At 34.3% G+C, this 25492-nt stretch overlaps 1 protein-coding gene across 1 annotated transcript in view; it reads right to left on the bottom strand.

The window, feature by feature from the left end:
- Positions 1-25492, bottom strand: part of EYS (EGF-like photoreceptor maintenance factor) — a 789024-nt gene that overhangs the window by 659471 nt on the left and 104061 nt on the right. Inside the window, exon 4 of the mRNA XM_088162233.1 lies at positions 10-203. Within this exon, the coding sequence (XP_088018359.1) occupies positions 10-203 (194 nt within the window). The remainder of the gene's footprint in view (positions 1-9; positions 204-25492) is intronic.

Here is a 25492-nt window from a genome sequence, read left to right as displayed (position 1 = left end):
TATACTTACATTTGGCAAATCGATACATGTACCTCTGTTCTGACATGGCCTTGAAGAACATTCATTGATGTCAATTTCACAGTTGTGACCAAGAAAACCAGAAGGGCAATTGCAAACATATCCAGACTGGTTATAGTGGCATACACCTCCATTCAGGCATGGCTCAGAGGCACAAGGATCACCAGGTTCTTCACAAAATGGACCTAAAATAAATAAACATAAAAAAATACAGCGTGTTGAGTTGATGCTTGACATGCTCTTTGACATTATTTTTTTACTATGTTGTGTTTCCCTATTATTTATCTTTTTTTTTTTTTTTTGGGGGGGGGGTTGTTTGTGGGTTTTTTTTTCCTTTTATTTTCTTATTTTGTTAAGGGTTTAAGAGCCTTTTATTAATTGTGTTTCTCTAATTTTTGTTTTACATTGTGAAGCTCCAATACCTGCCTAGGACATCTGTAAGCTATCACCATTTAAGGAGCAAATAACATATACCCATATGCTTTATTTTCGTGGATTAACATGGCAGGAATCTCTATGAGAGACTAACCTGATCTGTAGCAAAGGAAGGATGGAGCCATGGTCCTGTGAGATGCTGAACAGTCTCACAGTTATTAATGGAAGCTGAATCCAGTGGATTCCCAGACCAGGAGCCTTCTTCTCATTCCTGTTTATAGATCCAGCCAGTACTGAACCTGAATGTGCTTTCAGTAAGCAAACACACAATCACACACATACACACGCTAAAACCTGCTGGTCATGTGAACCAACATGAAGAACTGTGTCTTTTTCCAGGTAAACATGAACAGCAGTCACACGAGCATAAGTAGCAATGACAGCTCAAACTTTTTCCTCATCTCTGGCTAGTTAGTATTGAAGTTCAACAATGAACATACACACTCCTTCATTTTCTAAATAGAAAGATAAACTCTCATTAGTGGATCCCTCAAGAATCAGCACAGATTTTAAGTCTGATTTACATATCCATTCCCTGAACCTCTTGCTGACTTGCTGGCTCAGAGCTTGAGTCATTCCAGGTCTGGATGTCATTCTGGTTTCTGGCTACTCTAGTTTAAAGATCTATCACTCACCACCAGGAGAGGTGTTAACACAGAAGTAATAAAGAAAAGAGAACTTTACTCAAGCTTTGTTGGCCTTGCAAAAAATAATAAATAAAATTTCCTCAAATCATTCTCTTTAATTATTTGAAATGTCCATGTCTCTCACAAAGTTCCCCCTTCACTGTCTGCGTAATTCAGTCCTTGCTCATGGTGGTCTGTGGAATATTTGCCAGCCACTTACCCTTATACTTGTGGAATTCATCAGTTTCTCACCCTCTGTCCAGTAGCTTCCCATGCTCTCCTAAATTCTTGTAACCCTAGGCAGGATTTAACTGATCTGTCTGCCTACCTTAACATTTATGAACTGCCTAAGTATTTTTGAAAATTAACACTTTTTAATACTGTGACATCAAAGATAAAGAAGAATTATAGCATCTAAGAATTTATTTCCATTTACTTCTGGAAAATTATGTATCAAATATGCTTTTTGCATACTTTTTGCTTTGATAATCTGATTCAAACCACTTGCCTAATACATAGTTACAAATTACATCAGAAGAATTTCTTAGCAATTTGCTGTAGCAATAAAACAGCTTTGTAATAAATCTCTTCTGAAGTAGTAATATGCATTGATTCAACATTTTGTTAGTCATTCGAATCCACTGACTTAAAAATAGGCATTCATAAAAGAATAAATTATACTTTACAAAAAGATGTATAATTTCAAAATACAAAACTCAAATTGTAAGCTGCAGGATAAACATAAATAATTAATTATAAACCACTTAATAGACAAGTATGTCAACCTCCAATAATTTACTTATGAATAGACTAGCTATCTAAAGCAACTAAAAGTATGTGGTTCAGCATTTACTGGAAGATTGAAATATCACACTCTGTCTCTATTATATACAAGAACAGCTAATGGGATAGGGTCAAAACATTTCCCTTTTTCTTTTTTTTGTTCTGTTCAGTAGAAATAGTTATTCCAATAAGGCAAAATGAATTGGATCTATCTTTTATGACAGATTATTCACTTGTCTTCGGCATCAGAGGACATTCAAAGAATCTTTCAAAAATGTTCTGCTGTCCCTCATCACCATAGTAACCAAATTACAGGACACTGCAAATCCCAGATGTTAGGGCTTGCTAATAGGAAAAGCTAAGGAGGCCATTCCTCAGAAAAAGGACATTAATTGGTATTAGTGCATATATAAGAGAACATTTGCAATATGAAGAGGGGGATTGGTCAATTCTTTCTTATTATTCAATTTACTATCTAGCTGTCCTGTTCTACTTCAGTGCAACACTGTACCCCAGCAGTACACATAGATGAGGTTATATATCAAGGCTCACCCTATTTTTTCCTCCATTATTAGTCACATTTGACAAGAATGAGTGCCCATCCACGTTAATAATCTGAAGAAGGAAAATGAGCAAAGCAGTGACCTCATTTGCTCTACCCAAAGGAAAACCAGAAAGTAGAGTCTCACTATCTGGATGTAATAACAATTTTTTCCTGCCATTGTTTCTACCCTTGAGTTCATTCACTCCTCCATGTTTTTTTTGTACCACTATTACCAAGTATTTCTTAGCCTTTTGTTAAAAAATGGCTCTCAATGGGATTATTAGAACAAGGAAAGACAAAATGTACAAAACAGGATAGAACAATGAAGGCCAGTGGGGAAAACCAGATGAAAGAGGTGCCTTCAGTAATGTTATGGTCATTTGCAGCAAAACTAGGAAAATGGTATTGTTCTGCCAAAAAAAATAAAAATACAAGAGATAATACAACAGTCTTTTAAAGTAGCTAGAAGAAAACATTTAGTGGAAATTGGTAGCCAATTTACCTAACTAGGTGAAGGGGTATTATTTTAAAAGAAGTTGTTAACTCATGGTCTAAAACACAAGTGAAATTTAACAATATCTTTTAGGAAGAATTCAGTCTTGAGCTGTAATTCTTCCCTAATCATTGACAATAATTATGTCTTTGATATTCCTCTACTTTATAATTCCCTGCATTCAGCATCTTATGTGACAAGCAAGGGCAACATTCTTTCACCTGAACATCCATGCCTGATGAGTTGGACAAATCAAGTAAAAAAATTGAATTCTGGAGAGTTAGTGTTTTGAGATTTTTATTCTATCATTCCCAAACCTGATGTCACACTCAATCTATTTGCTAAATAAGATTAAAAGGTGACTTGATTACAGCTCTTAGATGGGGAAAATATTAGGCACTAAAGGGATCATTAATTCAGAGAGAAGAGTGTAAGAAAAGCAAATGACTGAAGAGAGAAGCAGAATGATACAATGTGAAAAAAACCTCACACATTTTTACCTAGGATCTCTTTCCCTGACTACCATGAAATAATTGGATTCTAGAGTTGCCAATGTGTTCACATCAATTTTGAAAAATACTTATTTATCTATTTATGAGAAGACTTAACTATATAAAAGAGGACATATGCAATATAACAGGCTTTGGTTAGAAGAGGTGAATGCATGGTCCTCCAAACTTGCAAATTTTTTTATCTACTTTGACTCAAGATGCAAACAAACCCTTTTAAAAGCTATGGAAATCAGGAATTATTTCTAAATTCTTTTTTAAAAAAATGTACATAAATGTACATGTTTTGTCATTATCAGTTGCTTTTGTTGCAATATGTTTGAATAAATACTTAAATTCATATCCATGTTAACATGTACTGACCTCTTGAATGTTGTGTTAGAAGCAAGGTAAAGAGGGAATAGGATGAAAATATATCAGATATCAAATGCAAGCCCCAGAATTATGCAATGAACAGTGCAGATGGGATCAGCACATCAATCCAATTAGTGCATGCATATTTGGAATGTTTGTACATTTTCTGAAGGCCTGGGACTTAAAATGAAAAATAGAAAGAAGGCAAGGCAAATCGTCTTGACTGCATGGATTTGATAACCTTCTATTTTACTTTAGTATCATTAAAAACATATTATATATAGGCCTAGTATGTGCCTTTGATGCTCTGTATTTCTGTGGACAACAATTTCAACAGAATTAATTTTTCCTCAGTCAGACCCAAAAAGAGACATTTGCCGAAAATACTGAAGTCTCATTAGTACTTGCTGGTGAACGATCAGCTACTCAAAGCTTATTCAAATTCTCAGGAAGATAAATGCAGAAACTAAGTTCTAATGGGAGATGGTTGATTCTGGAAAGTTCAGTGTGGGGAAAAAAATAAAAAAATAGTTTGATTAGCTTGATTGAACACCCTGATTAAAGAGGAAATTCCAAGAAATTTAACGTATCATCAGGAGGACCAGTTAACCTTTGTCTTTCAATATAATGATTTTTTGTTTGCTTTACTTCAATAAAATAAAAATTGTGGAAGATTAAAAATCAGGAACAAATGAGTAAAAATTATCAGATAGACTAATAGGAAAGCTAATGAATTTTTGTTTAAGGAATTGAACGTTATTTCAAGCATCCTCTCTTGTTTTTACACATGAAAAGAATAAATTTTTTTACCAAACCAAAACTAATGACAGAAGAACCCCAGCTCTTCCTTGTTCAATTTAACTGCATCCCACCTAGTCTTTCTTTCAGTGGTTTCACTGCCTTGTTATAATGATAACCCATTTAAAGACAAAGGACATTCCTGATACCATTGATAAATATAACTCAATTTCTTAAGACATCACATAGTGACACATAAATATCTGAGGTTACTGATTAAAATAAGTAGTTTCTATTTTAATTGTAGTATTTCTGGACCTCACATTTATGCAAACATTTCTCTTCCCAAGCAGCAAAATATGTTAGGATTCATGTTAGCATACTACACTTTAATATGATGTAAGTACTCTCATTTTGTTGTTCCTCTAATGAAAATCAGTATTTTCTAGAGCAGTTATGCATAAGGCAGAGTAGACTGGTTCAGGAAACAGCATATGTTATTGTCAATTATTTGCACTTGTCTCAGAAAAGAACAATAATATATCAGAGTTAGGATAAAAAATGAAGTATTTAGTGGGAGAGAGATTTATTTGGGAGAGAGAGTTTTATTTTCAGCGTAAATGAAGCAAGTGACTGCCACTTGATACAATCAAGGACCAAGATACACAACAGGCAGTAAAATGAATAAAGGCTGAGTATGAAGACAAGTATGAAAATTTAATCGTTTAATCTATTTAATTGTCTAATCTATTATTTTAATATGTTCCGTTTCTATCTAGAATTATAGAAACCCACACAACATCCTTCTTACGCGTGCCATTAATATGCACTATGCAACAGAAAAAATAATTGGTAAGGAACTCTTTTAATCTGATGACCATCACATTTCAGTTGATTCAGTTGTGAAAAAAATTCTAAGATTAAACAATCCTTATCTTTATAACTCCTTTAACAGTTTATTAAAGTTAGTTTAGTCCAGTCCACTTCTTTTTTACGTTAATGAGTTTTTTCAGATGTCCTTTCTTTTAAATATAAAACTGAAAAGTGATCTTAAAAATTGTCTCTGTAGAAGGGTTTTATTTTTTTATGTTTAAATATATCACTGAAACACAAGTTCTTTATTTTTATATATCTGGACCCCGAAATATATCAATATTATTGTAATAAAATCATTAATCTTTTAAGTTCTTTTAAATACAATATTTGCATCTTCATGTACATTTTTAACCAAAACTGATGAATGATACCTTGATTTTTGTGTATATGAAGTTTCAGTAAAGTATGAATCAAAATGAAATCTACTTTAGGCACTGTAAATGTAGATCTTTCATGGAGTAAAAATCTCTGTGAAAGATTATAATCCTAATTTTAGACCAAATAGGCTGCATCAAAGCTCACTGATGTGCTTTATAGAAAAGCTCCAATCACCATACTTGAAAATAGATATTTTAGAAGTAAATAAATGAGAAGAACATTAGCTTCGATTGGAGGGAAGCCCATTAGAGAAAACGATTACAGTGCTGCTGGAAAAACTCATCAAGAGTCCTTACAAATTTTAGTTTTATCTCTTATCTTGGCTAAGCACAGTGTTCAAAAATCAGTGTAAGCTAACAGAACTGGTCTGATCCTGAGCTGATGCCACCCTGGCTGCTGCTAAAGAAGGCAGTGTGCATGTCCTTGTTTCTGGAGAGCTGTCATTCCCTGGGGCAAGAGCAGGGCATTCCCCCAGGAGTAAGAGATCATATACCATTCCTCAGCTAAAATCACTCCTAATGCCTCAGTCTATTGCAGAAAGGTGTTCAAAATGCTGCTAGAGGCATCAGGATAATAGCTATAATATTCAGATTGACAGTTGTGACTTTTATCAAGAATACCAATGCTGCCCAATCACTAAATGCTTAGATTAAAAATGGTCTTTTTCTTTGTAGCCAGCTGAGGGTGTTCGCCACACAGAAGAATATCTGGGTGTGTCCATTAGCAATGAATTCACTTACATTTCTTGGGTTTTACTACAGTAAAAATGATATGATTTCTTTACAAACACTTTTTGGAAAGGCAGTTTCAAGCATGTAATGATTAAACAGTGTTTTCTCTGAGGCAAGTTTCTTCAGAAAGTATTAATTCAATTTCCCAACTGCTCATCAAGTGATAAGATCTTGTCTATACTCCAAATTAAACCATGTTCTTGATGGCCTACATAGTTCTGTGAGAAGCTCAATACTTTCGAATTCTGAGACATTACACCTCTTAGAGATGAGGTCTCACCTGGGATTCATAGATTTGCATTGTGAATGAGGTTTCTTAACATAGTTTCTAAAAGTATAAATGGGAAACACACTTCTGATTAAAATCCTAGATGAAAATAGATCAAGTCAATATACTAAGCAGGATAGACATTTTCTTCATTAAAGTGAAAAAGTATATGTGATTCCAAACTATAATAGGTCAATAAATAAAAATTTTAGAATGTAGAATATGTCATTTAAAAAATATATGTCAACCATATATTTAAAAAAAAATATTGTTAAATCTATGCTAACAGGTTTACTTTGCATAGTAATTTATTCTGAGTGCCTTCTTGACACACTTTTCTTTGGCAAAGTGGTATAGGTTATGTTTGTTGCATTATCCCTAACTCAGTTATGCAGAATGATACACCTCCTGTTTTGTTTGGGCAGCCTTAATTGCGTTTATTTATTATTTATCTCAATGGAAACTCATATAATCTAGTGTAAATCAGAAAAATCCTATAAAACATGTTGGACAGATCTAGATATAAGGCATCAATACATACATTAGGTAGATTTATCAAATTCCTTTCTTTCTTTGGGAGTGGAAGTGAGCAGATGAAAAGTAGAATTTAGATATTTGGACACCAAAAGTTTTAGGCTAATACTTATTGAAAGACAAATAAAGAAACTGACCTGCAATAAAAGTTCCATACAAAGCTTTTAAAAATTGGCTGTAACATGCCTGTACTAGACACCTCAATATTCAGCAATCATGACTATGCCATAATAAATGTAAACCTTCAAGAATTCTAACACTATTCAGAAGCATTTTGTTGTTGATGATGATGATGATAATTGCTATTATCCATCCAGTAATATTTTCAAGAATTCCTCTGACACTAGGATAAATTAAAGAAGCAATAATTTATATATTGACAGTGGGCGGTTTAGTTAGTTATGTGAATCCAGGAAGAAGAGTCTGAAATAAATCAGCCACCAGAAAGTTGGTATTCTTTTATTTCTCTGCTAATATATCTTTTAGAACAGATGACAGGTGATTAACTTTCTCCTCTCTTCTCAGTGTTACAACAGACAAGTGAGTGACGGTGAAAGATATGTATGGGCTGAAAAATCATGCGGTTTCATGAGAATATCAAAACACTTTCCTCCATAACAAATTTTATAATTTATGGCTTGGTCTTTTGCTTGCAGTCAAAACTGTGTAAGAAGACAAAAAAAGCTTGTATAAATATTTGCCAAGTCACTTACAACTTTGTATATCACTTCTAAATAAACAATATACAGCTATGGGCAAATGCAGCTCACAGCAATAGTATATTATACACAGCTGTAAATATTTAACCTAAAAATATTGAAAAACTTTCACTACTTTCAGATGGGAATATACAGTTGTTTAAACACTTTAATTTCCTCAAACAATTTGAGCCTTTGGAATTCACTAATTTGTATGAATTCTTATTCCCTTAACAAAATTATTTTCAAAATCAGTTTGATGGATGTGAATAACTGAAGCCTGTGAGTCATTTGTCTCCATAGTTTCCCAGCTAATTATTGTTAAAGATTATATATCTTCTTTTCCTAATCTGCAGTAGTGTGGAAGCAAGTATACAATTACTCAAAAAGAAAGAAATTTACATAAAGAATAGTCTTATCAAAAGATAATTGATTTTTCAAGTCTTTGAGGAAGGAGTCTATTCAAGATATATACATTTACTTTTGTTTCATCCTCAAAAATCACAAGCCGAAAATGCAAGATACTTCTGTTACAGTGAAAGAGGATTTTGGCTGAGATGAATTTCTACTAAATTGCTTAACAATATTCAGAAACATGGCTCTAGGCCTGAGACAACTTGTAAAGACCTGGGAAATGTACCTCCAGGAGACATAGCCACTTGAAATTCAATAACTGAGTTAAGGGTTGAAAAGAAATGTAAATTATAGGAATATATACTGGGAAGGTGTGCCCTTGGGCAACTGCAGAGTCCAGGGATGTGTGCTAAATAAGGGGAAGTCTGAGACAGCACAGGGATTGAGTATATTGAAGAGAAGCAGGATACACCAGGTGAAATAGAAAGTGAGAGCTAAAGAAGGATTGAATCTCAGGGTCAGAGAAGCACATTGCAGTAACACAGAAGCAATAGGATGGGCTGAGTTATCAATAGACCTGTTTTGATACCTTCTGTATCCTAGGAGGGAGAGAAAAAAAAACGTTGAGGATAAATAAAAATAATTTAAACCTGTATGTTTTTGGTGACAAAAATAGGTTGTTGTGTTTTATCTTGAGTATTTAGATATTGCTGATTTTTTATCCCAGCTACAAAATGTTAAGCAAATTGTCAAAAGATCTCAAGAGATTTCAGTTGGGTTAATGTCTGAAATGTAGGCTGGTCAAATGGATAAAATGTGTGGTATGTCGTCAAGTGACCACATCACAGATTTTCATAATCCAGATTTATATTCTAGATTATGCATTCATTTATTGCAAATAATTATTCTTGAGAAGAAAAAAAATCCCTAGGAGTACATATGAAAGAAAATCAGAAAAAAAAATTCATTTAACTAAGTTTGTGCATCTGCACATTCTATTAGAATTGTGATGAAAAGGAAAAGATCTTATTGTTCAGAATGTAACACTATTAGATACTGAGGACCAGCAGAGTATTATACTGTTTGCAAGTAAACCAACCTTTGAACATTCAAAATTTCTCACAACTGTAACCTTTAGTCTCCAATGACCTTGGATATATTTTCATTTGGGTATATTTCCGCACCTGCTAGTTCTGGAAGGACTGCAGAGGTACAATGTACTCAGAACTGGAATAAATGCCAAGGCACTAATGTTGAAAGAAGAGTAGAATCTGAGAGTCTCTCATAAAAAGACTAGTCATTCTCAAATTGTGGTGATATCAACATGGGTTTATGGCTCTAATATTGTGATGTAATTAGAGGAATGGAAGCCTGTTATGATAAAAGAAGCCTTGAAAATAGCAGACACAGCATGCAGCATATGGCAGTACAGGTATGGAATATTTGGAGGCAAGGTGCATTCTAGGTCCTGGAGACCCCACAGCTGTAAACAACTCTCCAGAGAACAGCCAAAGAAATTCAGACCTGGAGGTGGACAAAACTGATCTTAGAGGAAGCAAAAAGAACAGTATCTAACATCCATAAACCCCACCACAGACTGTAAATTCAGGTGCAATTTGGAACTACAGCCCAATGAAGAAAAATAAAGGTGTAAATAAGGATGTTAGCAAACACAAATGTGATTCTCAGTAGATCCCAGAACAAGAAAGTAAAACCATCAGCACAAATATCATATTTCTCCTGGACTACAGATGCTCACAGGAACACCCACAGTAACACACTCCTGCTGACAACGACAGTAAAAGGAGCAGGGTCAGGGTGAGCACAGAATCTGGAATAGGGCTGGAAATTAAGCATGTATATATAAGAAGTTCATAAGTTTTATTATTGAAATATTTTCTGCACAGATGAATCTTAAGATTTCAATTATGTTGTAACTGTCTGGCCTTATATTTACAGCATTTTCTCCAGAATCCTACCTTAAAATGTCAAAACATAACAACACATAATGATGTGTAGCAAGATAGTGGCAGCAATAGAAAAACCCAAATCTGACTAAATGCATGGAACATGAGAAAAAAAAAAATAGAAGACACTTGCTGGGCTAATGAGAAGACCCCTTCAGCATTAAGTGAAAATTCTACAGAAAACTGTGTTTTCTCTTCCCATTTTGGAGATTTGTGCCCAGTAACGTATAAAAAGCAGGCTCATATGACCTAGCTCAGCAGTTTAAAAATTCACTCTAACCCCTATTATAACCAACAGCTTAAACTGGATACCTTTAGAAGATGGTTCATTACACCCAAAAAACATATCAGGACTAATTGTTCATGGGATGATTACTTTTCTTCTAACTAAATGTGGCAAACTAAACAAGTATTTCAGGTTAAATATCAAACTCCAGACATCTAATATTTCATAACTTGCAGTCAGTAAATGAAGGACACCTCAAAATTTGCTAAACAAATGGATTTGAGCTAAACAGATAAAAGAGCTTTACAACAGGATCATTCCTATTCTAGCAATCTCCAAAGGCTAATTGATAAAAATAGGTTTTTTGAGTCTGTTACTTTTACTGCCAAAGTGGTAAAACATATTTTTAAGTTATTGACTACTGTTTGGAAAAAGTCCCATATCTTGAAAGAAAAGCAACTTCAAATATGAATATTCCTACATATCTATTTAGGGATTTCATTCACACATATATTAAATAATAAATTAAAATTAACAATGATTATGCAACCTTCCCTTTTCCTATATGGTGCTTTTATCTGCATCTGTAGTTTTGATTCATTCTGAAATTGCCCTAGATTTAAATTATATAAGTTCGCTTTTAGTGATATTGTTTGAACATTTCAGCAAATAAGTTTTATTTTTTCTTTATAATAAAGGGATTTAAACTGATCAGCAAAAAAATTAAAAAAAAAAAAAATAAAGGAATTCCCAAAGATTTCTCTAAAGTTTAAAAATATTTTGAAATAGTGACTTTTTGTCATAATTCACTGGTGGTTATTATCTCCTTGTAAGATGAATTTGGCTTTTGTCTATTTAGTAGTCTGTAAATCATGGATACACAGCATGGAATTCCCTTTAAATGAAGACAGACACTATTTTACTAAACATTTGGAGCAATATTGATCATATACACTGGGCTTTATCTCTCCTGGAAATACTGATATTGTTTGTAAAATTCTGCTTTGTTGCTAATTCCATAAAATAAGTAAATGAGTCTTAACTAAATTTGAAATGTATATATCCATCAGCTTTTCAAAGTGAAAAGAAGAACTGCATGCAATTTTTAATGTTTTCTAGTGTTTGAATTTAATTCATCAATTAAGTAGATCAGGTATTGTGCTCTGTTGACACATGGTATGATGTCAATAAACATTCAACTACTTTGAAGACATTGTTTGAAATCATCAATTTCCAGACCTTGAAATAAATCATATGATGTCATTATAGACTGCAAGTCCTATGGTCCTTTGTATTTTAATTAATTATGAAAAATATTATAATGACCATTGTACTCACACAATTCTGAATTGATTGCCTGTCATGGAGGTTTTCTTCCTTCAAAACATGTTATGAAATATCTTAAGAAACTTCTTTGCATACTTTTTTGCATGAGGATGTTAGAGCTACTTGCTTTCTTTCTGCTCATTCAAAGAACAGAAGACTGGAACTACGATAATAGTCAGGAAAGGGTACATTATGTCACCAGAGTACAGCCTTGTACCTCAACTCCAACATTAGTCATGCAGTCACCAACTTCCTTGGATGTTGTCTCTGGGTAGGTATGGATCTGAGGGCATTCTGAAGTATGGAGGAGAAGTTTGGAGTTGAGATACTATTTAGAGTGTGAAGACAAGCCAAGTGAGGTCTAGTCTTGGGAAAGTGATCTTTGATATGATGACAAAGTTTGACTTGCTTTGAGTGCACTGTGGTGGCATCACAGGTCCTGCAGCACAGTGACCCCAAGGTTTCAGGACCCCTGTTCACTCCAGTGAACAGGCTGTATTTTCCTAATAAAGCCCTCACTGTGAAAAGCCATAATTTGTTTGTAAATGTAAAATATCCACTACATATTCAGTGTTAATAATATTCTGATATTATTATACTAAGGCTGCGTTTGCTGTGCTTGCTTTCAGAAATGTATTCCAAAAAGTATAAGTTACCTATTTACATATTTACTGAGCAAGAGAGATTGTGGATAAGACATGAGTGAATATGGCTTTGTAGTCTAATGTTTAGAGAACTTACACGGCAGCTCTGAAATGCATAATGTTGTTAAGATTCTTGTTCCTTTAACAGATAACGATGAGGATCTTGTCATTTTGTCCAGAGTCCAGAGACAAACATATCTCTTTTCCTCTGTACTGACAGTTTCCATGGAAGATGAGCACATTGCAAAGCATCATTATAAAAAACTCACATTATGTAACTGTAAATTGTTCTTAATGACACAGATTTGCCATGGGTTTTACTTTTGGATTTTTTCTATCTGGAAACTAAACATAGTTTATAGCATTGTTATTCACACTTACTTTAAGATAATTTCAACTTAGATATCATAGAGTGTAAGGTCAGGGGCACTAGGAAGTTTTTAGTCCAACCTCCTGCTTGAAGCAAGAGAATGGTGAAGTCAGGCCAGGTTAGTCAGGGCTTTATCTGTCCTAGTCTTCTAAACCACCTAAGATGAAGACTGCAATATCTCTGGGAAACCTGTTCCATTATAGCTTCCAGTTCCTAGTTCCAGTTCCTTGATGCTGTGCAAGGACTGCTTAGCAGGAAAATAAACCCCTCTGTGTTATCAGCACTGTTCCCAGTACAAATCCCAGTACACAGCCACATACTAGCCACTATGAAGAAGATGAACTCCACCCCAGCCAAATTTATTACATCTATTTTACATCATTACATCTACATCTTTTTTGCAGAGATAAGTGCTAACGGGCCCTGCCATAGGATCAGATCTTGAGCCAGGACTATGAAGTGTTATATTTCAAATATAAAACTGCAAGAAATACTGAGGGTCTGAAAGGAGTATTTTGTAAATTGTAATGGTAGATTTAGATGTGATGTGGAACTGCAAGCATAATATTAAATAAGGGGGGGGGTTTTATTTATATTGCCTAATATCTTGTACTAAATCCTTTATTTTGAGACTTTAAACATGTTCATCTTTCTATGCCAATCCTGAAGAGTAAAGAAATCTATGTAATGAATTCTAATATCCTTTCTCCATCAATGGTAATTAATCACTACCCTGGAGAGAAACATTAGTATACTCAATAGTGGTGTTATCGGTTCTGTGACTTTGTGTCTGGAAATATTTCCCAAAGCACAAACTTCTGGTGACCTGCTATTATGCAAGGAACTTCACATTAATTCTTAGAGGAAGCTTGTAAGACAGATTGAGAGAGTTCCAAGTGAAAAGGTTAAGTATTTGTTAGATAATTTTGTTACTAGATATTAAATGTTAGTTTGTATATATTAAATTATTTTTTAAAGTATGGGAGTGAGAAGCATAAAGGAATGCCATCTGTCTTAACTTTTGCTGTCTACTGCAATATGGATTAGAAGAAAGGTAATGGAGGAAAAAGGTAAAACCACTCCTGAGTGCGACCAAGGTTGCAGAAATCCAGGTAGAACTTTTAGCAACGGGGCGAGAAACATGAACATAAAGCAAAGGATTTGTGAGAAAGGAAGAAAACAGGGAGCTAAAGCACCATGGCAAAGGACAGAAGGATATTTTGCCTATGGTCCCACAAAGTGAAGTGTAGAAATTGTTTAAAACCAGGGAACTGGATTAAAAAAAGAGTTGGGGAACTGATAGCAATATTGGAAGAAAAGATACAACAAAGGCTTTTTATTTTTTCTTTGCTACAACGTATTTCTTTAAAAGTTCATTGCTCTCATTATCGCTTTATAAAAAAATGGCTTTGGTAATTCAAAGCCCTTCTGTATTAGAGTGAAAGTGCAGGCTGGTCCAATTCAAAGCTCTGGTATTTTGTGTCACTGTTGCCAACTATTTTTTGCACTTCATAATGAAAACAGAGACTATATTCTAGTATAGAATATTATTAAAATACAAATAAACTCACCATAAGTTAGCTAGAACAAAGGAATTTTGGCTGGTCTGCTAAAAAAAACTTATTAGGTACCCTATTCTTGACTTGAAGGGTCACAAAAACCTTTAAAAAACAGCAGAATTAAATATTTGAGAATATAGGAATAAAACCCAAAATTCTGGCAGCACTAGGGAATGGACGTTTCTTGCCAAGTACTTTGCTTATAGCTGCCTATCTGATTTTAAAATTACTCATATTTCATAGTGGTTGAGATTAGATATTTGAATGAAATCCTTACTGTGAGGGTGGTGAGACATTGGTATGGGTTGCCCTGAGTAGTCATGATGCTCCAGCCCTGGAAATGTCCTAAGCCAGGTTAGAGGGGGCTTTGAGCAACCTGATCTAGTGGACTGTGGCAAGGGGGCTTGGAAATACCTGGTCTTTAAAGTCCTTTCCAACACAAACCATTCTATGATTCTATGAATCATAGAAACAAACAAAACAAACAAATGCAATCTGAATTAGTGAATTCAGCCTTACTCCAAGTGCAGTATTGTCAGGCCATCTCTCTTCAATCTGCTATGTTATTTTTCACATCATTTTAATTTTTAGAAATTAGCTCTGACCTGTAAAAATTAGCCAAATGAATTTTTGAGCTATTTACATGCTACATGATAGTATCACTGTATCTCATGCCATATGACTAGAGTTACATCTCCAAAGACACTGGTCTTAAGATGGAACCAAAAAAGCAAGAAAGTTTCTAAATACTCCTTATTATTTCACTTGTTATTTAAAAAAAAATGGGGTTTTTTTGTTTTTTTTGCTGGTGTTTTGGCTGAGGATGAACTGGGATATCAAATGGTAAAAGTTGTATGTATATAAAACCAAGAACTAAAGGAAGTAACAAAATGGCATAGGGAACTCAGAGTTCAATATGGTGTAGACTTCAGGTTTACAACTGTGATGTTTATAAAAGGCATTTCTTCCTCCTGTGTCTCAAGACTAGAGTTAATTTGTGTGTGCATTTTGTTGTTGTTGCTGATGTTTGTTTGGTTTGATTTATTTTTGTTTTCCATTATTATTTTTATTTTTATAAAATATATTTTTCTAATCACAGACTATTTCCTTTTCCCGGAGTACCAGCTGAAGCCTTATCCCTCAGGCATGAAGAGCTATTGTTTGCCTGGCAAAGACTGAAGGATGGAAGTGTTCCCTTCTCCTCAGGGGCCATCTCCAGAGATGAAGCTGGAGCTGCAGCAGTCATGAAACCCAGCTCAGACCAAGGTGAGCCTCAGACTGTGCACTGCTGGGTCAGTACACAGCCTGAAGCCTTTTACTGTTAATGGCAAAAATCACATATTCACTGCACTACAAAAACTTTATAGTCTCTCACAGGTGCAAGAAAATGCCAGCCAGCTGATCAGTAGTGTCTTTACCCTCTTGACTGGCAAGACAAAAAAGAAATCTGGTGTACATATACTGAAGAATTTATGGTATCGTCTTTAGAAAGCACTTCAGATTATGCATCAACCTGTTGCCTTGCTATCCAAAGCTGTATGTTCTTGATTTTATTCATTCTGTTATGGAAAAATATTCAGTTGTCAATTTTATGCAGATCACTGATTTACAATATAAAGACTCTTGTAAAGTTTCATCCGTCCTCAAAGCCCACATGATCCAATAAGCCACAAAGCTGGGGGGTTTAATCCTTTTGCTTCATTCTGACATATTTTCAAATTTTGTCTTCTATTCTGTCTTCACGACCTTGTTTTTTACTCAATTATAAATACATTCTGTTTATTTTTTATTCTTATTTTTTTTCTAGGATAGAGTTATTTTCTTCATAATTGTATGTATGAGGCTGTGTTAAGGACTTGTGCTGAAAACAGTGTTGATAACACATCAGGGTTATTGTTATTGCTAAGCAGTGCTCACGGTGTCAAAGCCTTTTCAGGCTGTGCAGGGAAATTGTGGCTGCCCCATTCCTAGAAGTGTTCAAGACAAGGTTGGACAGGGCTTTGAGCAACCTTTGAGCTGGAGTTGTCCCTGCCCATGGCAGGTGGGTTGGAACGAGATGATCTTTAAATTCTCTTCCAACCCAAACTATTCTATGATTCTATGATTCTATGACTGATTTTATGATTCTGTGATTCACCTAGTGCCCCACCAGTGAAGAGGCTGGAGGTGCATGAGAAGTTGGGAGGGGACACAGAGAGCACAGCTGACCCCAACCCACCCAAGGGATATCCCAGACCATATGGCACTGTGCTCAGCAAGAAGAGCTATGGGGAAGAATGCACGAATGGGGAGCACTTCAAGTTACTTCACTTGTTGTCCCAAGTAACTGTAACATATGATGGAGTTCTGCTTTCCTCAAAGCAGCAGAACATCTGTCCCTTCATGGCCACTAGTGAATGAATTACTTGTTTTGTTTTCCTGCATGCATGGCTTTTTTCTTTTCCTAATGAACTGTTTTTAACTCATCCCATGAGATTTTTCACTTTTACCCTTCCAATTCTTTCTCTCCTCTCCACTTGGATGCCTTGATTCTGGGCTAGATTTCTAACTGGCTAACTATTCAGCCATCCTAGCTCCTAGGAAGTTCTTTCCAACACCACTGACTCATGTCTATCTAATGCTTACTCCTCTACAGCAGTCTTTCATAAGCTGCTGTACACTGACTTTTCCTCCTCTTTCCTATGCTGCCATGTTCACGTTTCTAGCTCATGTCTGCTCAGTTTTTGACTCTGGAAGAAATAATCTTTTGTCTCTTTTTTTAAAAAGGGCCTATTAATTGAGGTTGAAAAACAGAGTAATTATTTATGTTACCCACATTTTAAAGTGCCCTGATGAATGGGTGTCATTATTACATAGTACTCATTTTGTTGTTTTAAAGGAATGCTGCTGGTGTTGATAACTCTGACTCATTTATAGTCCACTCTCTCTTCAGCCTGGCCTGTGACTGTCCTGTTGCAACATATCATTAAAAATTTGCATATTTGAGTACTTTGAGTGCTACAAAAATTAAGAAGATACTGCTAATCTTATATCTCTCTAAACATGAGATATATTTCCAATTGTTATTATTTCTATAACTAAACATATGGAAGCTTTTTTTTTAAGAATATTCTCTTTATCTCTTTAAATTTCTTAGGCTCAGAGAGAGGTGTGTATGCATTTGTGTAGAGAGGCTGATTTTAGGAGATTCTCTTAAGCAAAGATGCAGAAGTGCTGTAGTTATTAATGAAGTCCCATAGTCAAATATATAAACAGTGAAATCAATTTATACATTTACAGGTATATAGTTGTGATTATGGGCTCATACTTATGAACACTGAATAAATTGTGATTTTTTTGACTAGGTAGATAACATACTGAAACATTTCGAATGTTAATGCACATTGTTTTTTTGGCTCTAGGTTCAAAGTTATAGTTGCTTTTTTGTGATTGTAATCAGTCTGCTGGAAAGCTTTCAAGGAATTCACATGCTCAGAGCACTGTTCAATTGTATTTATAAATCATTGTGAAGCAAAATTAAAACAAAAACTGAACTCTTGGAAATGTATCAAATTGCCAGGGTCTCTTTCTCCCTGAAGAGTGATAAAATCTCCTGTATTAATGGCTTGTTCAGAGCTAGTGGAATTATTTTGAAACATAAACTAAATAATCAATCAACAATCATTATCTGCCCTGCATTTAATTCTGTCTGCTTTGTAGGCAAGACCATCAGTGTCCAGGATGGATTCCAAATGAACCATGGGTTAAAAGACATTTGCAAACTATTTAAAATTCTTTATTTGGAGCTTCTGGCATAAACTACTGTACAGAAATAAAATGTATAATCATGAATATATAGACCAATAATTTGTCCACATATTAATAGACAAAGCACTCAATTCTAAATTGAAATGACATGGTAAAAGACCCAAATGTATTACAGTCTTTAATTACATAATGCTTCTTAACACCATGTATTTCTAGGAAAAAAAAAAAAAGTAATTTATTTCATTTGCATTTATTTGCAGGAATGCTGGTCTTTCCAACTGTATATGCAATTAGCTTTTTATCACATAAAGTTCGACAAGTCTTCTGTTCTTTTGAAAGGATGTAAAAAGATTTTTTTTTTTTAATTACAGACTTCCTGATATAAAAAGATAAGTGACTTTGCTTTCAAAAGGCACAATTCTATATTTTCATGACCTTGATTCATTACTATGTGGACAAAGTTAAAGAAAAGATAGTGCTGAAAGGTGCACTATCTGTTAACTTCAGAGTGATTAATGACAAGACAAGTTATCAGGTATCTCACAGTTGAGAACCCATTAGCTTGGGAGAAAACTGAAAAGCCAAGGGGAAGAAATAAGTCATAGTAATAAAAGGAGATGAAAAAGAAATGCAGCTCTCTTGGCTATAGATTGATATGCTCTTGTTGCCATACTTAGTGCCAAAAGGAAATTCAAATTACTGCATATGTTCACTCTGGCTTTACATTAAAAAAAAATACCACAAGTTGACCAGTAAGCACTAAGTGCTTAAGTAAGAGAAAAATGACAGATGCCAGAAAAAAAACAAAGAAATTATTCTCTAGAATGAGTTAAAAAACCAACAAAACCAGTTCAAATATAGGAGAAATTTTTATTTAGTAATTTTCCCCCATTAACAGAATTACAAAAAGAAACCTAGACTGTATTAAATAGAACTGCAAACATACAATATAATTTAAATCAATAAACCATGTACATAATTTATTTTTCTTCAGACTCTAGAGTTCTTCAGTCTACTCAATGTAATGTCTTAAAACTATTACAAATTTGCCTTTTGCAAGGATATCCATTGAAGAAAAGCAAAATAGACTGAATAGATCGCAAGAGGAATTGTATGAAATTTACCTTACATTTCTAACTTCTCTGTGTTTGCAATGACCTCCATAATTAAAAAAAAAATCTTTATACAGCACAGAATTTCTCTACAGGAATGAGCTGTAGTATGAACTCCATGTATGATTTCTTGTGCTAATAGGCACCCACAGAAGTTTCTGTATTATACAATAATTTAACACAGTGTATAAAGGCTTTCTGTGTTTTGAATAAAAATGGTTTCAGAAACAGTTCTGGTTATGTTTTCTTTCTATAAAAGAATAGCAACAAAAAAACCACTGATATAAGCAAAGCATGCTTTAGTTGTCAAATGTTGATAAAATGGTGCCTACTAAGTGATATTCTATGAAATTAATTGAGTAAAGACTACCTGCTGGCTTTAAAGGGCAATAATAACAGTAAGAAACTGTGAAACTGCAGCTTTTTTTACTGAACACTTATTAAGCTCTTTATTCCTGCAGTGAAATAGATTTCTTTTGGACAAATCAAGTGAAGAGTGCATGCCTATGTTCTACATCAAGCTGCAGTCATGGAACACCTAAGGGTAGAGTCATCAGGGCTTTCATATGCAGGTCATGGCAGTGACAAATCTAAGCAGGGCAGGCTGTGAGTATGGATAGGAAGCAGGCACTGCACCCTAGAGCTCATGAAAGCTTCTAGATTGGTGGCAGAACTTCGGAAAACTAATGGTTTCTATCTGAACTGTGACAAAATACCCTCTGAACAAATACTACCTAATCATCAAGGGATGCACACTCTACAATGATTTTAATATTCTATAATTGTCTAACATACCGTTGACATATTTAAGCTCAAGCCTATGCAGTTTGATGTGTTTGGTGCCTATCTTCAGTGATGCAACTGGAATAATGGTGTTAAACGATATTTATTCACTTCTAATTAAAGTAACATACACCAAGGACTTCAGCTTATTTATTTTTTGACACATTGCATAGACACACACACACACTACATAACTAAGCTCAGTGAAGACATAAAGAATAGGAACCTCTCTAAACGCCCCCCAAAATTTGAGAAATTATAAGTGATGAGGGAAAGTCATGCATATCAGCCAGAAGGAATTCACTCCACGAAAAGCAACAGTTATGGGAAATTACAATTAATTTTAATAAAACAGAGCTATGCTCACTTATTGTGGAGAAGATCATCTTAATTTCATGAAAACTTTCTGCACAATACATATATCTTACGTCATGAAATTTTGGCTTGTTGTTAAAATATATATTCAGATATATCTTTATTTAGAAGCACAGTTATAGTGGTCTAATACTATTGGTAGATTTGAAACATAAGTGAGGAACTCAGTTGTTTTAAAAATATATAATTAAATCCAGTTTAATTTGTTCCAAATAATGAACCACAAAGCAAAAAAAAAACCTACATTGAAAACATGAGTACACAATGAGTAGATGCGTTTTGGTTTTTTTGGTTTTTATTCAAAAAATAAATAAATGCTTAAGCCTTTTTTTTCTCTTGTCCAATAAAGCCTTGGTTATCTTGGAGCTGCAATTCAGCACATTCAAAACATATTTCTTGCATTTCAAAATGTGTATTCATTTACAGAATGCTGTTTGACTTGGGGTTTTCAAATTTTTTTAAATGATCACTGAACTAAATCCATAAAATTATGTTGGTTACACTGGAAAATGAGTCTGACACAAATGAGAGTCTGTAATTACAAATTATTGAAATTTGTTGGGGACAGCTTTTGCTGTGGATGGGTTTCAAAATACTACAGCAAAATAGGATGCAAACCAGTGAAATGTGCAGAGTCTACATTAGATAAGAATACTCATCTATGCAATAATTGACTAACAGTCTTTAGAAATAAATTTCATGCATTTAGAGCTTAACAATCAAAATGTGAATCAGCAATTCTTAGTCATTCCTAAAAAAATTGTTTAAATAGAAATACTTTCCTTATAAATAAAAATATGTATATATATTTTATGTAACTCATGAAATGCATTCTCCTCTACTTTTTTTTCCCTTAGGCATAGATTCTAATTTGAGGCCATCAAATCATAGACTGGTTTGGGTTGAAAGGAACCTTTAAAGGTCCCCTAGTCAAATCACCCCTGCAAAGAGCTGGGACACCTTCAGTGAGACCAGGTTGCTCAGAGCCCTGTCCAACCTGGCCCAGAATGTTTTTACCATCTGGCACCTACCACCTGAATAGATAAGTAGAAGCTACAGCTAGGAAAACTGAAATGGGAATATGCAATTATTTCTTACTATGACCATATAATTTTCATATATTTTCTATACTATTCCTTTTATTCTTGACTATATTTAGTCAAGCATTGAAAAAAAGTAGAAAAAGTTACATGTCAATGCTGTAGGTAGAATTTAGAAGTGCTTGGCCAGCTTAACTGGAAGGCTTTGGGTTGCCAGACTGGATGAAGAAAACAAACAGTACGTGATTACTGACAAATCCATTTTGTACCTAAGGAACTGGTATACCAGCTACTGGTGTTACAGAGAGGCAGCTGGTTTTTTTACTACTATTAAAGGTAATATAGTCACTTGAGTATGAGGAAAGAACAAAGGAGGTCAGAAAATTGTATTTTTATAGTGTCACAAAGTTGATGGCGTGAAATGGCAAACCCTTGAGTTCTTATTTAAAGAAAGGATCTAGATAACCATAGCTCTAAGATAGAGAATAAAATAGCATACTACTGAGTTTCAGAACACTGGTCATCATTACTGTAGGAAAAAAAAATCTTCATACTTAGTCTAGGCATAACAGTTTTCTAGTTATAGGTCATTAGAGGTACTTTAGAAGTTGCAAATGTCAGAATTACCTATGTAACGTGAAGTATGAGTGCAGGTTGCTACGTCACAGCATGCCTGACAAATATGATTTAAATACCAATCGTAACACATTAAAGGGTTCAGATTCAGCTAATCAGAAGAGCAGAGATAAAGAAATTAATGGAATTAATTATTAATGTTTAGTTTTTTATAAGATCAAATAGAAAATGTCAAGTAATCAAGCTATTCACAAATACCTGGAAGACAATAAAGATACCATAACATAGAAAAAAATACACAACACAACTTGTAAGCTACAAATCTTGTCAAACCTGTCTATGTTTATAGAAAACAGCAAGTATGTTAATGAAATTTACATCACATTTATTGTAATATAACACTTGATATTGCTTTTAATGAATAGTTGAAGAAAACATATTCTAGTTCTACCTCAGATTATGCGTTCAGTTGAAAAAACAAAGTCAAATAGAAAGAGAATCATTATAGAAACTCTTGCTTAAAAGAAGAAGCAGCATCAAAATTTAAATGAGCAGGTTTCTCAAAGACAATTTGAATAAATTTGAGTTCAATTTAAGGAAAAAAAAAATTGTCTTGGAATAATGTGATGTCCGCTTCCAAACACAAGACAGATTGCAAGATTTTTCTCTCCAAGAAAATCCTGTAATAGTGTGAATGACCAAAACAGAGTAACCCAATCCATAGACTGAGTCAGCATGGAGGTCTGCATGGTGTGTTGAGGATTATTCAACACTATACAATTTGGGGTTACCTGAATCTATATAGACAAAGATTATGTATATTATTTTATCTTTTGTTACTGTTATTTTTCTAGCCATTATAGATATTATTTTAACTTATCTTTTAGCAGAAGGCTTTACAGAGCCTGAGTGCCTTTATTTTTGGGGTCCTAACAGACTAGCACCTGCTGGTAAATATTTTCATGCTAGGAAGTGCTATGAAAAAAAAGTGAGAGACAATGACTAGAAATTCTGTGCTGGTTTTTCTTGTTGCAGCCTAATAAAAGAAAATATTTTTTCTTATAGGGAATGTTATGGCTATTCAGCAGTGGAGAAGAGGGATGAAGTAGATAATACTGGTATTAATTTAATATTACATTTCTTTGATTTTTTTCAGCTGGCATGGAAGTCAGGCAGCATACACTACCTCAGACGATGTTCTTTGCTTTGTCAAAGACAAATGTGAGATGTGTTTGAGTTCTTCTAAAAATAATTTAGAAAACTCTTTAAGCATAAATGTAGAACAAAGCTAGAGTAAAATGCAAAAACTGGCAAATAAACAAGCTGCTTACCATAAAAGCTAAAATGTTTTAAAATTCTAATGAAGGAAAGAATAAATGTCAACAAAATGCAAAATGGTATCACATCAAATATCTTTGCAGTGGCTTCAAATTATATATGTCCCTATGATGGTGCTATTGCCCTACAATTCAATGGAAATGATCAAATTCTGTCAACTGATGGAAAAGAAATCCTGAAACCTGGTTCAAGGCGAACAGTTCAGTACCATTAAATCATTCATCTATCATTTCTGACAAAACGCTAAATGAAACTTAAGCTACCTGTCAAGAAGCAGATAGCAGCAGTACCACCTTTGTGATATGCTTAAAACTACTTAACAGCTGCAATAGTCATTCAACAGAAACTTGCTGCATTCCACCAAAATACTGAAATATAAGAGACATTACTGACTCAGAAAGACTGTGCTTTTTTGACAAAGTTCATATAAAGACCATTTTTTCACTTGAAAGATAATGTTCATCTCTTCAAATAGAAAAATGACTCCTCAGGCATGATAATGACCATACTAATTCTCCCAGTGATAAAAATATTATTAGGAGAATTATGCTTGGCAGTGCTGATCCTAATAAATTTCTAGCTAATCTGCTCAGTTTCTGATTTTACTGGTTTTGCCTGGGCTCAAGTCAATTTTATTCATAGTAGTTAGTATGGTGCTTTGCTTTGGATTTGTGACAAAAGCTGTTCCCAAAAACCAGGCACGTTTTAGTTACTGCTGACCAGTGCTTACACACAACATCAAGGCCTTTTCTGCTCCTTGCCCCACTCTAACAGTGGCTGGGGGTGCAAAAGGAGCTGGGCAGGAACGTGGCCAGGAGAGCTGACCACAACAGACCAGAGTGATATTCCACACCATATGGTGTCATGCTCAGCAACAAAAAGCTGGGAAAAGAAGGAAGAAAAGGAGGATATATGGGCTGACGGTGTTTGTCTTCCCAAGTAACAATTACATGAGACAGAGCCCTGTTTGTCTGGTGATGGCTGAACAGCTACCTCCACACAGGAAGTGCTGAATGAATTCCTTAATTTGCTGTTCACGTGTGGACGGGTTTATCTTTACCTATTAAACTGTTTTTATCTTGACCCATGAGTTTTCTCCCTTTACCTTTCTGATTCTCTCCCCCATCTTACTGAGTGGGAGTGACCAAGGCTGAGTGGGGCTTTCCTGCCGGCATGGTACAACAATGGACATTTTAAAATAATATGCATCAATAGAAACCACTCAGTACTATCAACTATAAGATTCTCTGGAGGCTTCAGGAAAAGATCATTATGCAGGCAAGTTTTCATATATTTTGTTTTTAAATTCATAATAGGTGAGACTCATCCTGGTTTAAAGTAGACTTTAGGTCTTTCAGTGATAAAAAGCTACAATGCAATAAATTGTTTGATAGTACAACCTGTATGGTGTACTTACTTGGTAAAAAGGAATCTATATTTGTCAGCATATGTAAGAAAGAGACTTTGTGCTAAATCAAAATTTATATAATTGCTGAGCTATAGACTGTTCTATGCCAATCATTGTATGCATATTAGAATATATGTCATATATCATCAACTCTTTTGATCAAAACAAAAAGAGATTAAGCCTTCACATCAACATCAAGGAAATTAAGGTCCTCATCAACAGTCTTCACATCTTCAGTCTTCACAGTACTGAAGAGTTGGAAGATGCTGAAAAGTCCATTTGATCTGTGCATTGCTACTGAATAACTTAAAAATCTGTGTGAGAATGTAGCTAGGCTGACAATATAACTGATAAAATATACATTGATAAAGAGATGAATTCGAGTTCTGTCTTGGGATGATAAAAACTCATCATTCATTATTTTGAATGCAAGAATGTTCTACTCATTTTTTCAAAACCATTTTTACATAATGCACAGAAGTTAAGAAACTTGCAGTCATCAGAATAAGCATCTCAGTGCTTTCTGTATGAATCTGTAAGAATTATTTTGCTGATATAAAGTGACAGAATATAATTTTGACTACAGAGAAAAACAACACAGATGGATGCTTTCTTAAGAACAAATACACTTGTTCAGGTTCTCTATGTCAGGTAATAGACTGCTGCAACTTATTATCACTGA

This window comes from Sturnus vulgaris, chromosome 3, assembly GCF_052056855.1.
Source record: "Sturnus vulgaris isolate bStuVul1 chromosome 3, bStuVul1.hap1, whole genome shotgun sequence".
NCBI lineage: Eukaryota > Metazoa > Chordata > Aves > Passeriformes > Sturnidae > Sturnus > Sturnus vulgaris.
The sequence above is the reverse complement of the archived record's forward strand: the minus strand, read 5'-3'. Positions and strand labels throughout refer to the sequence as shown.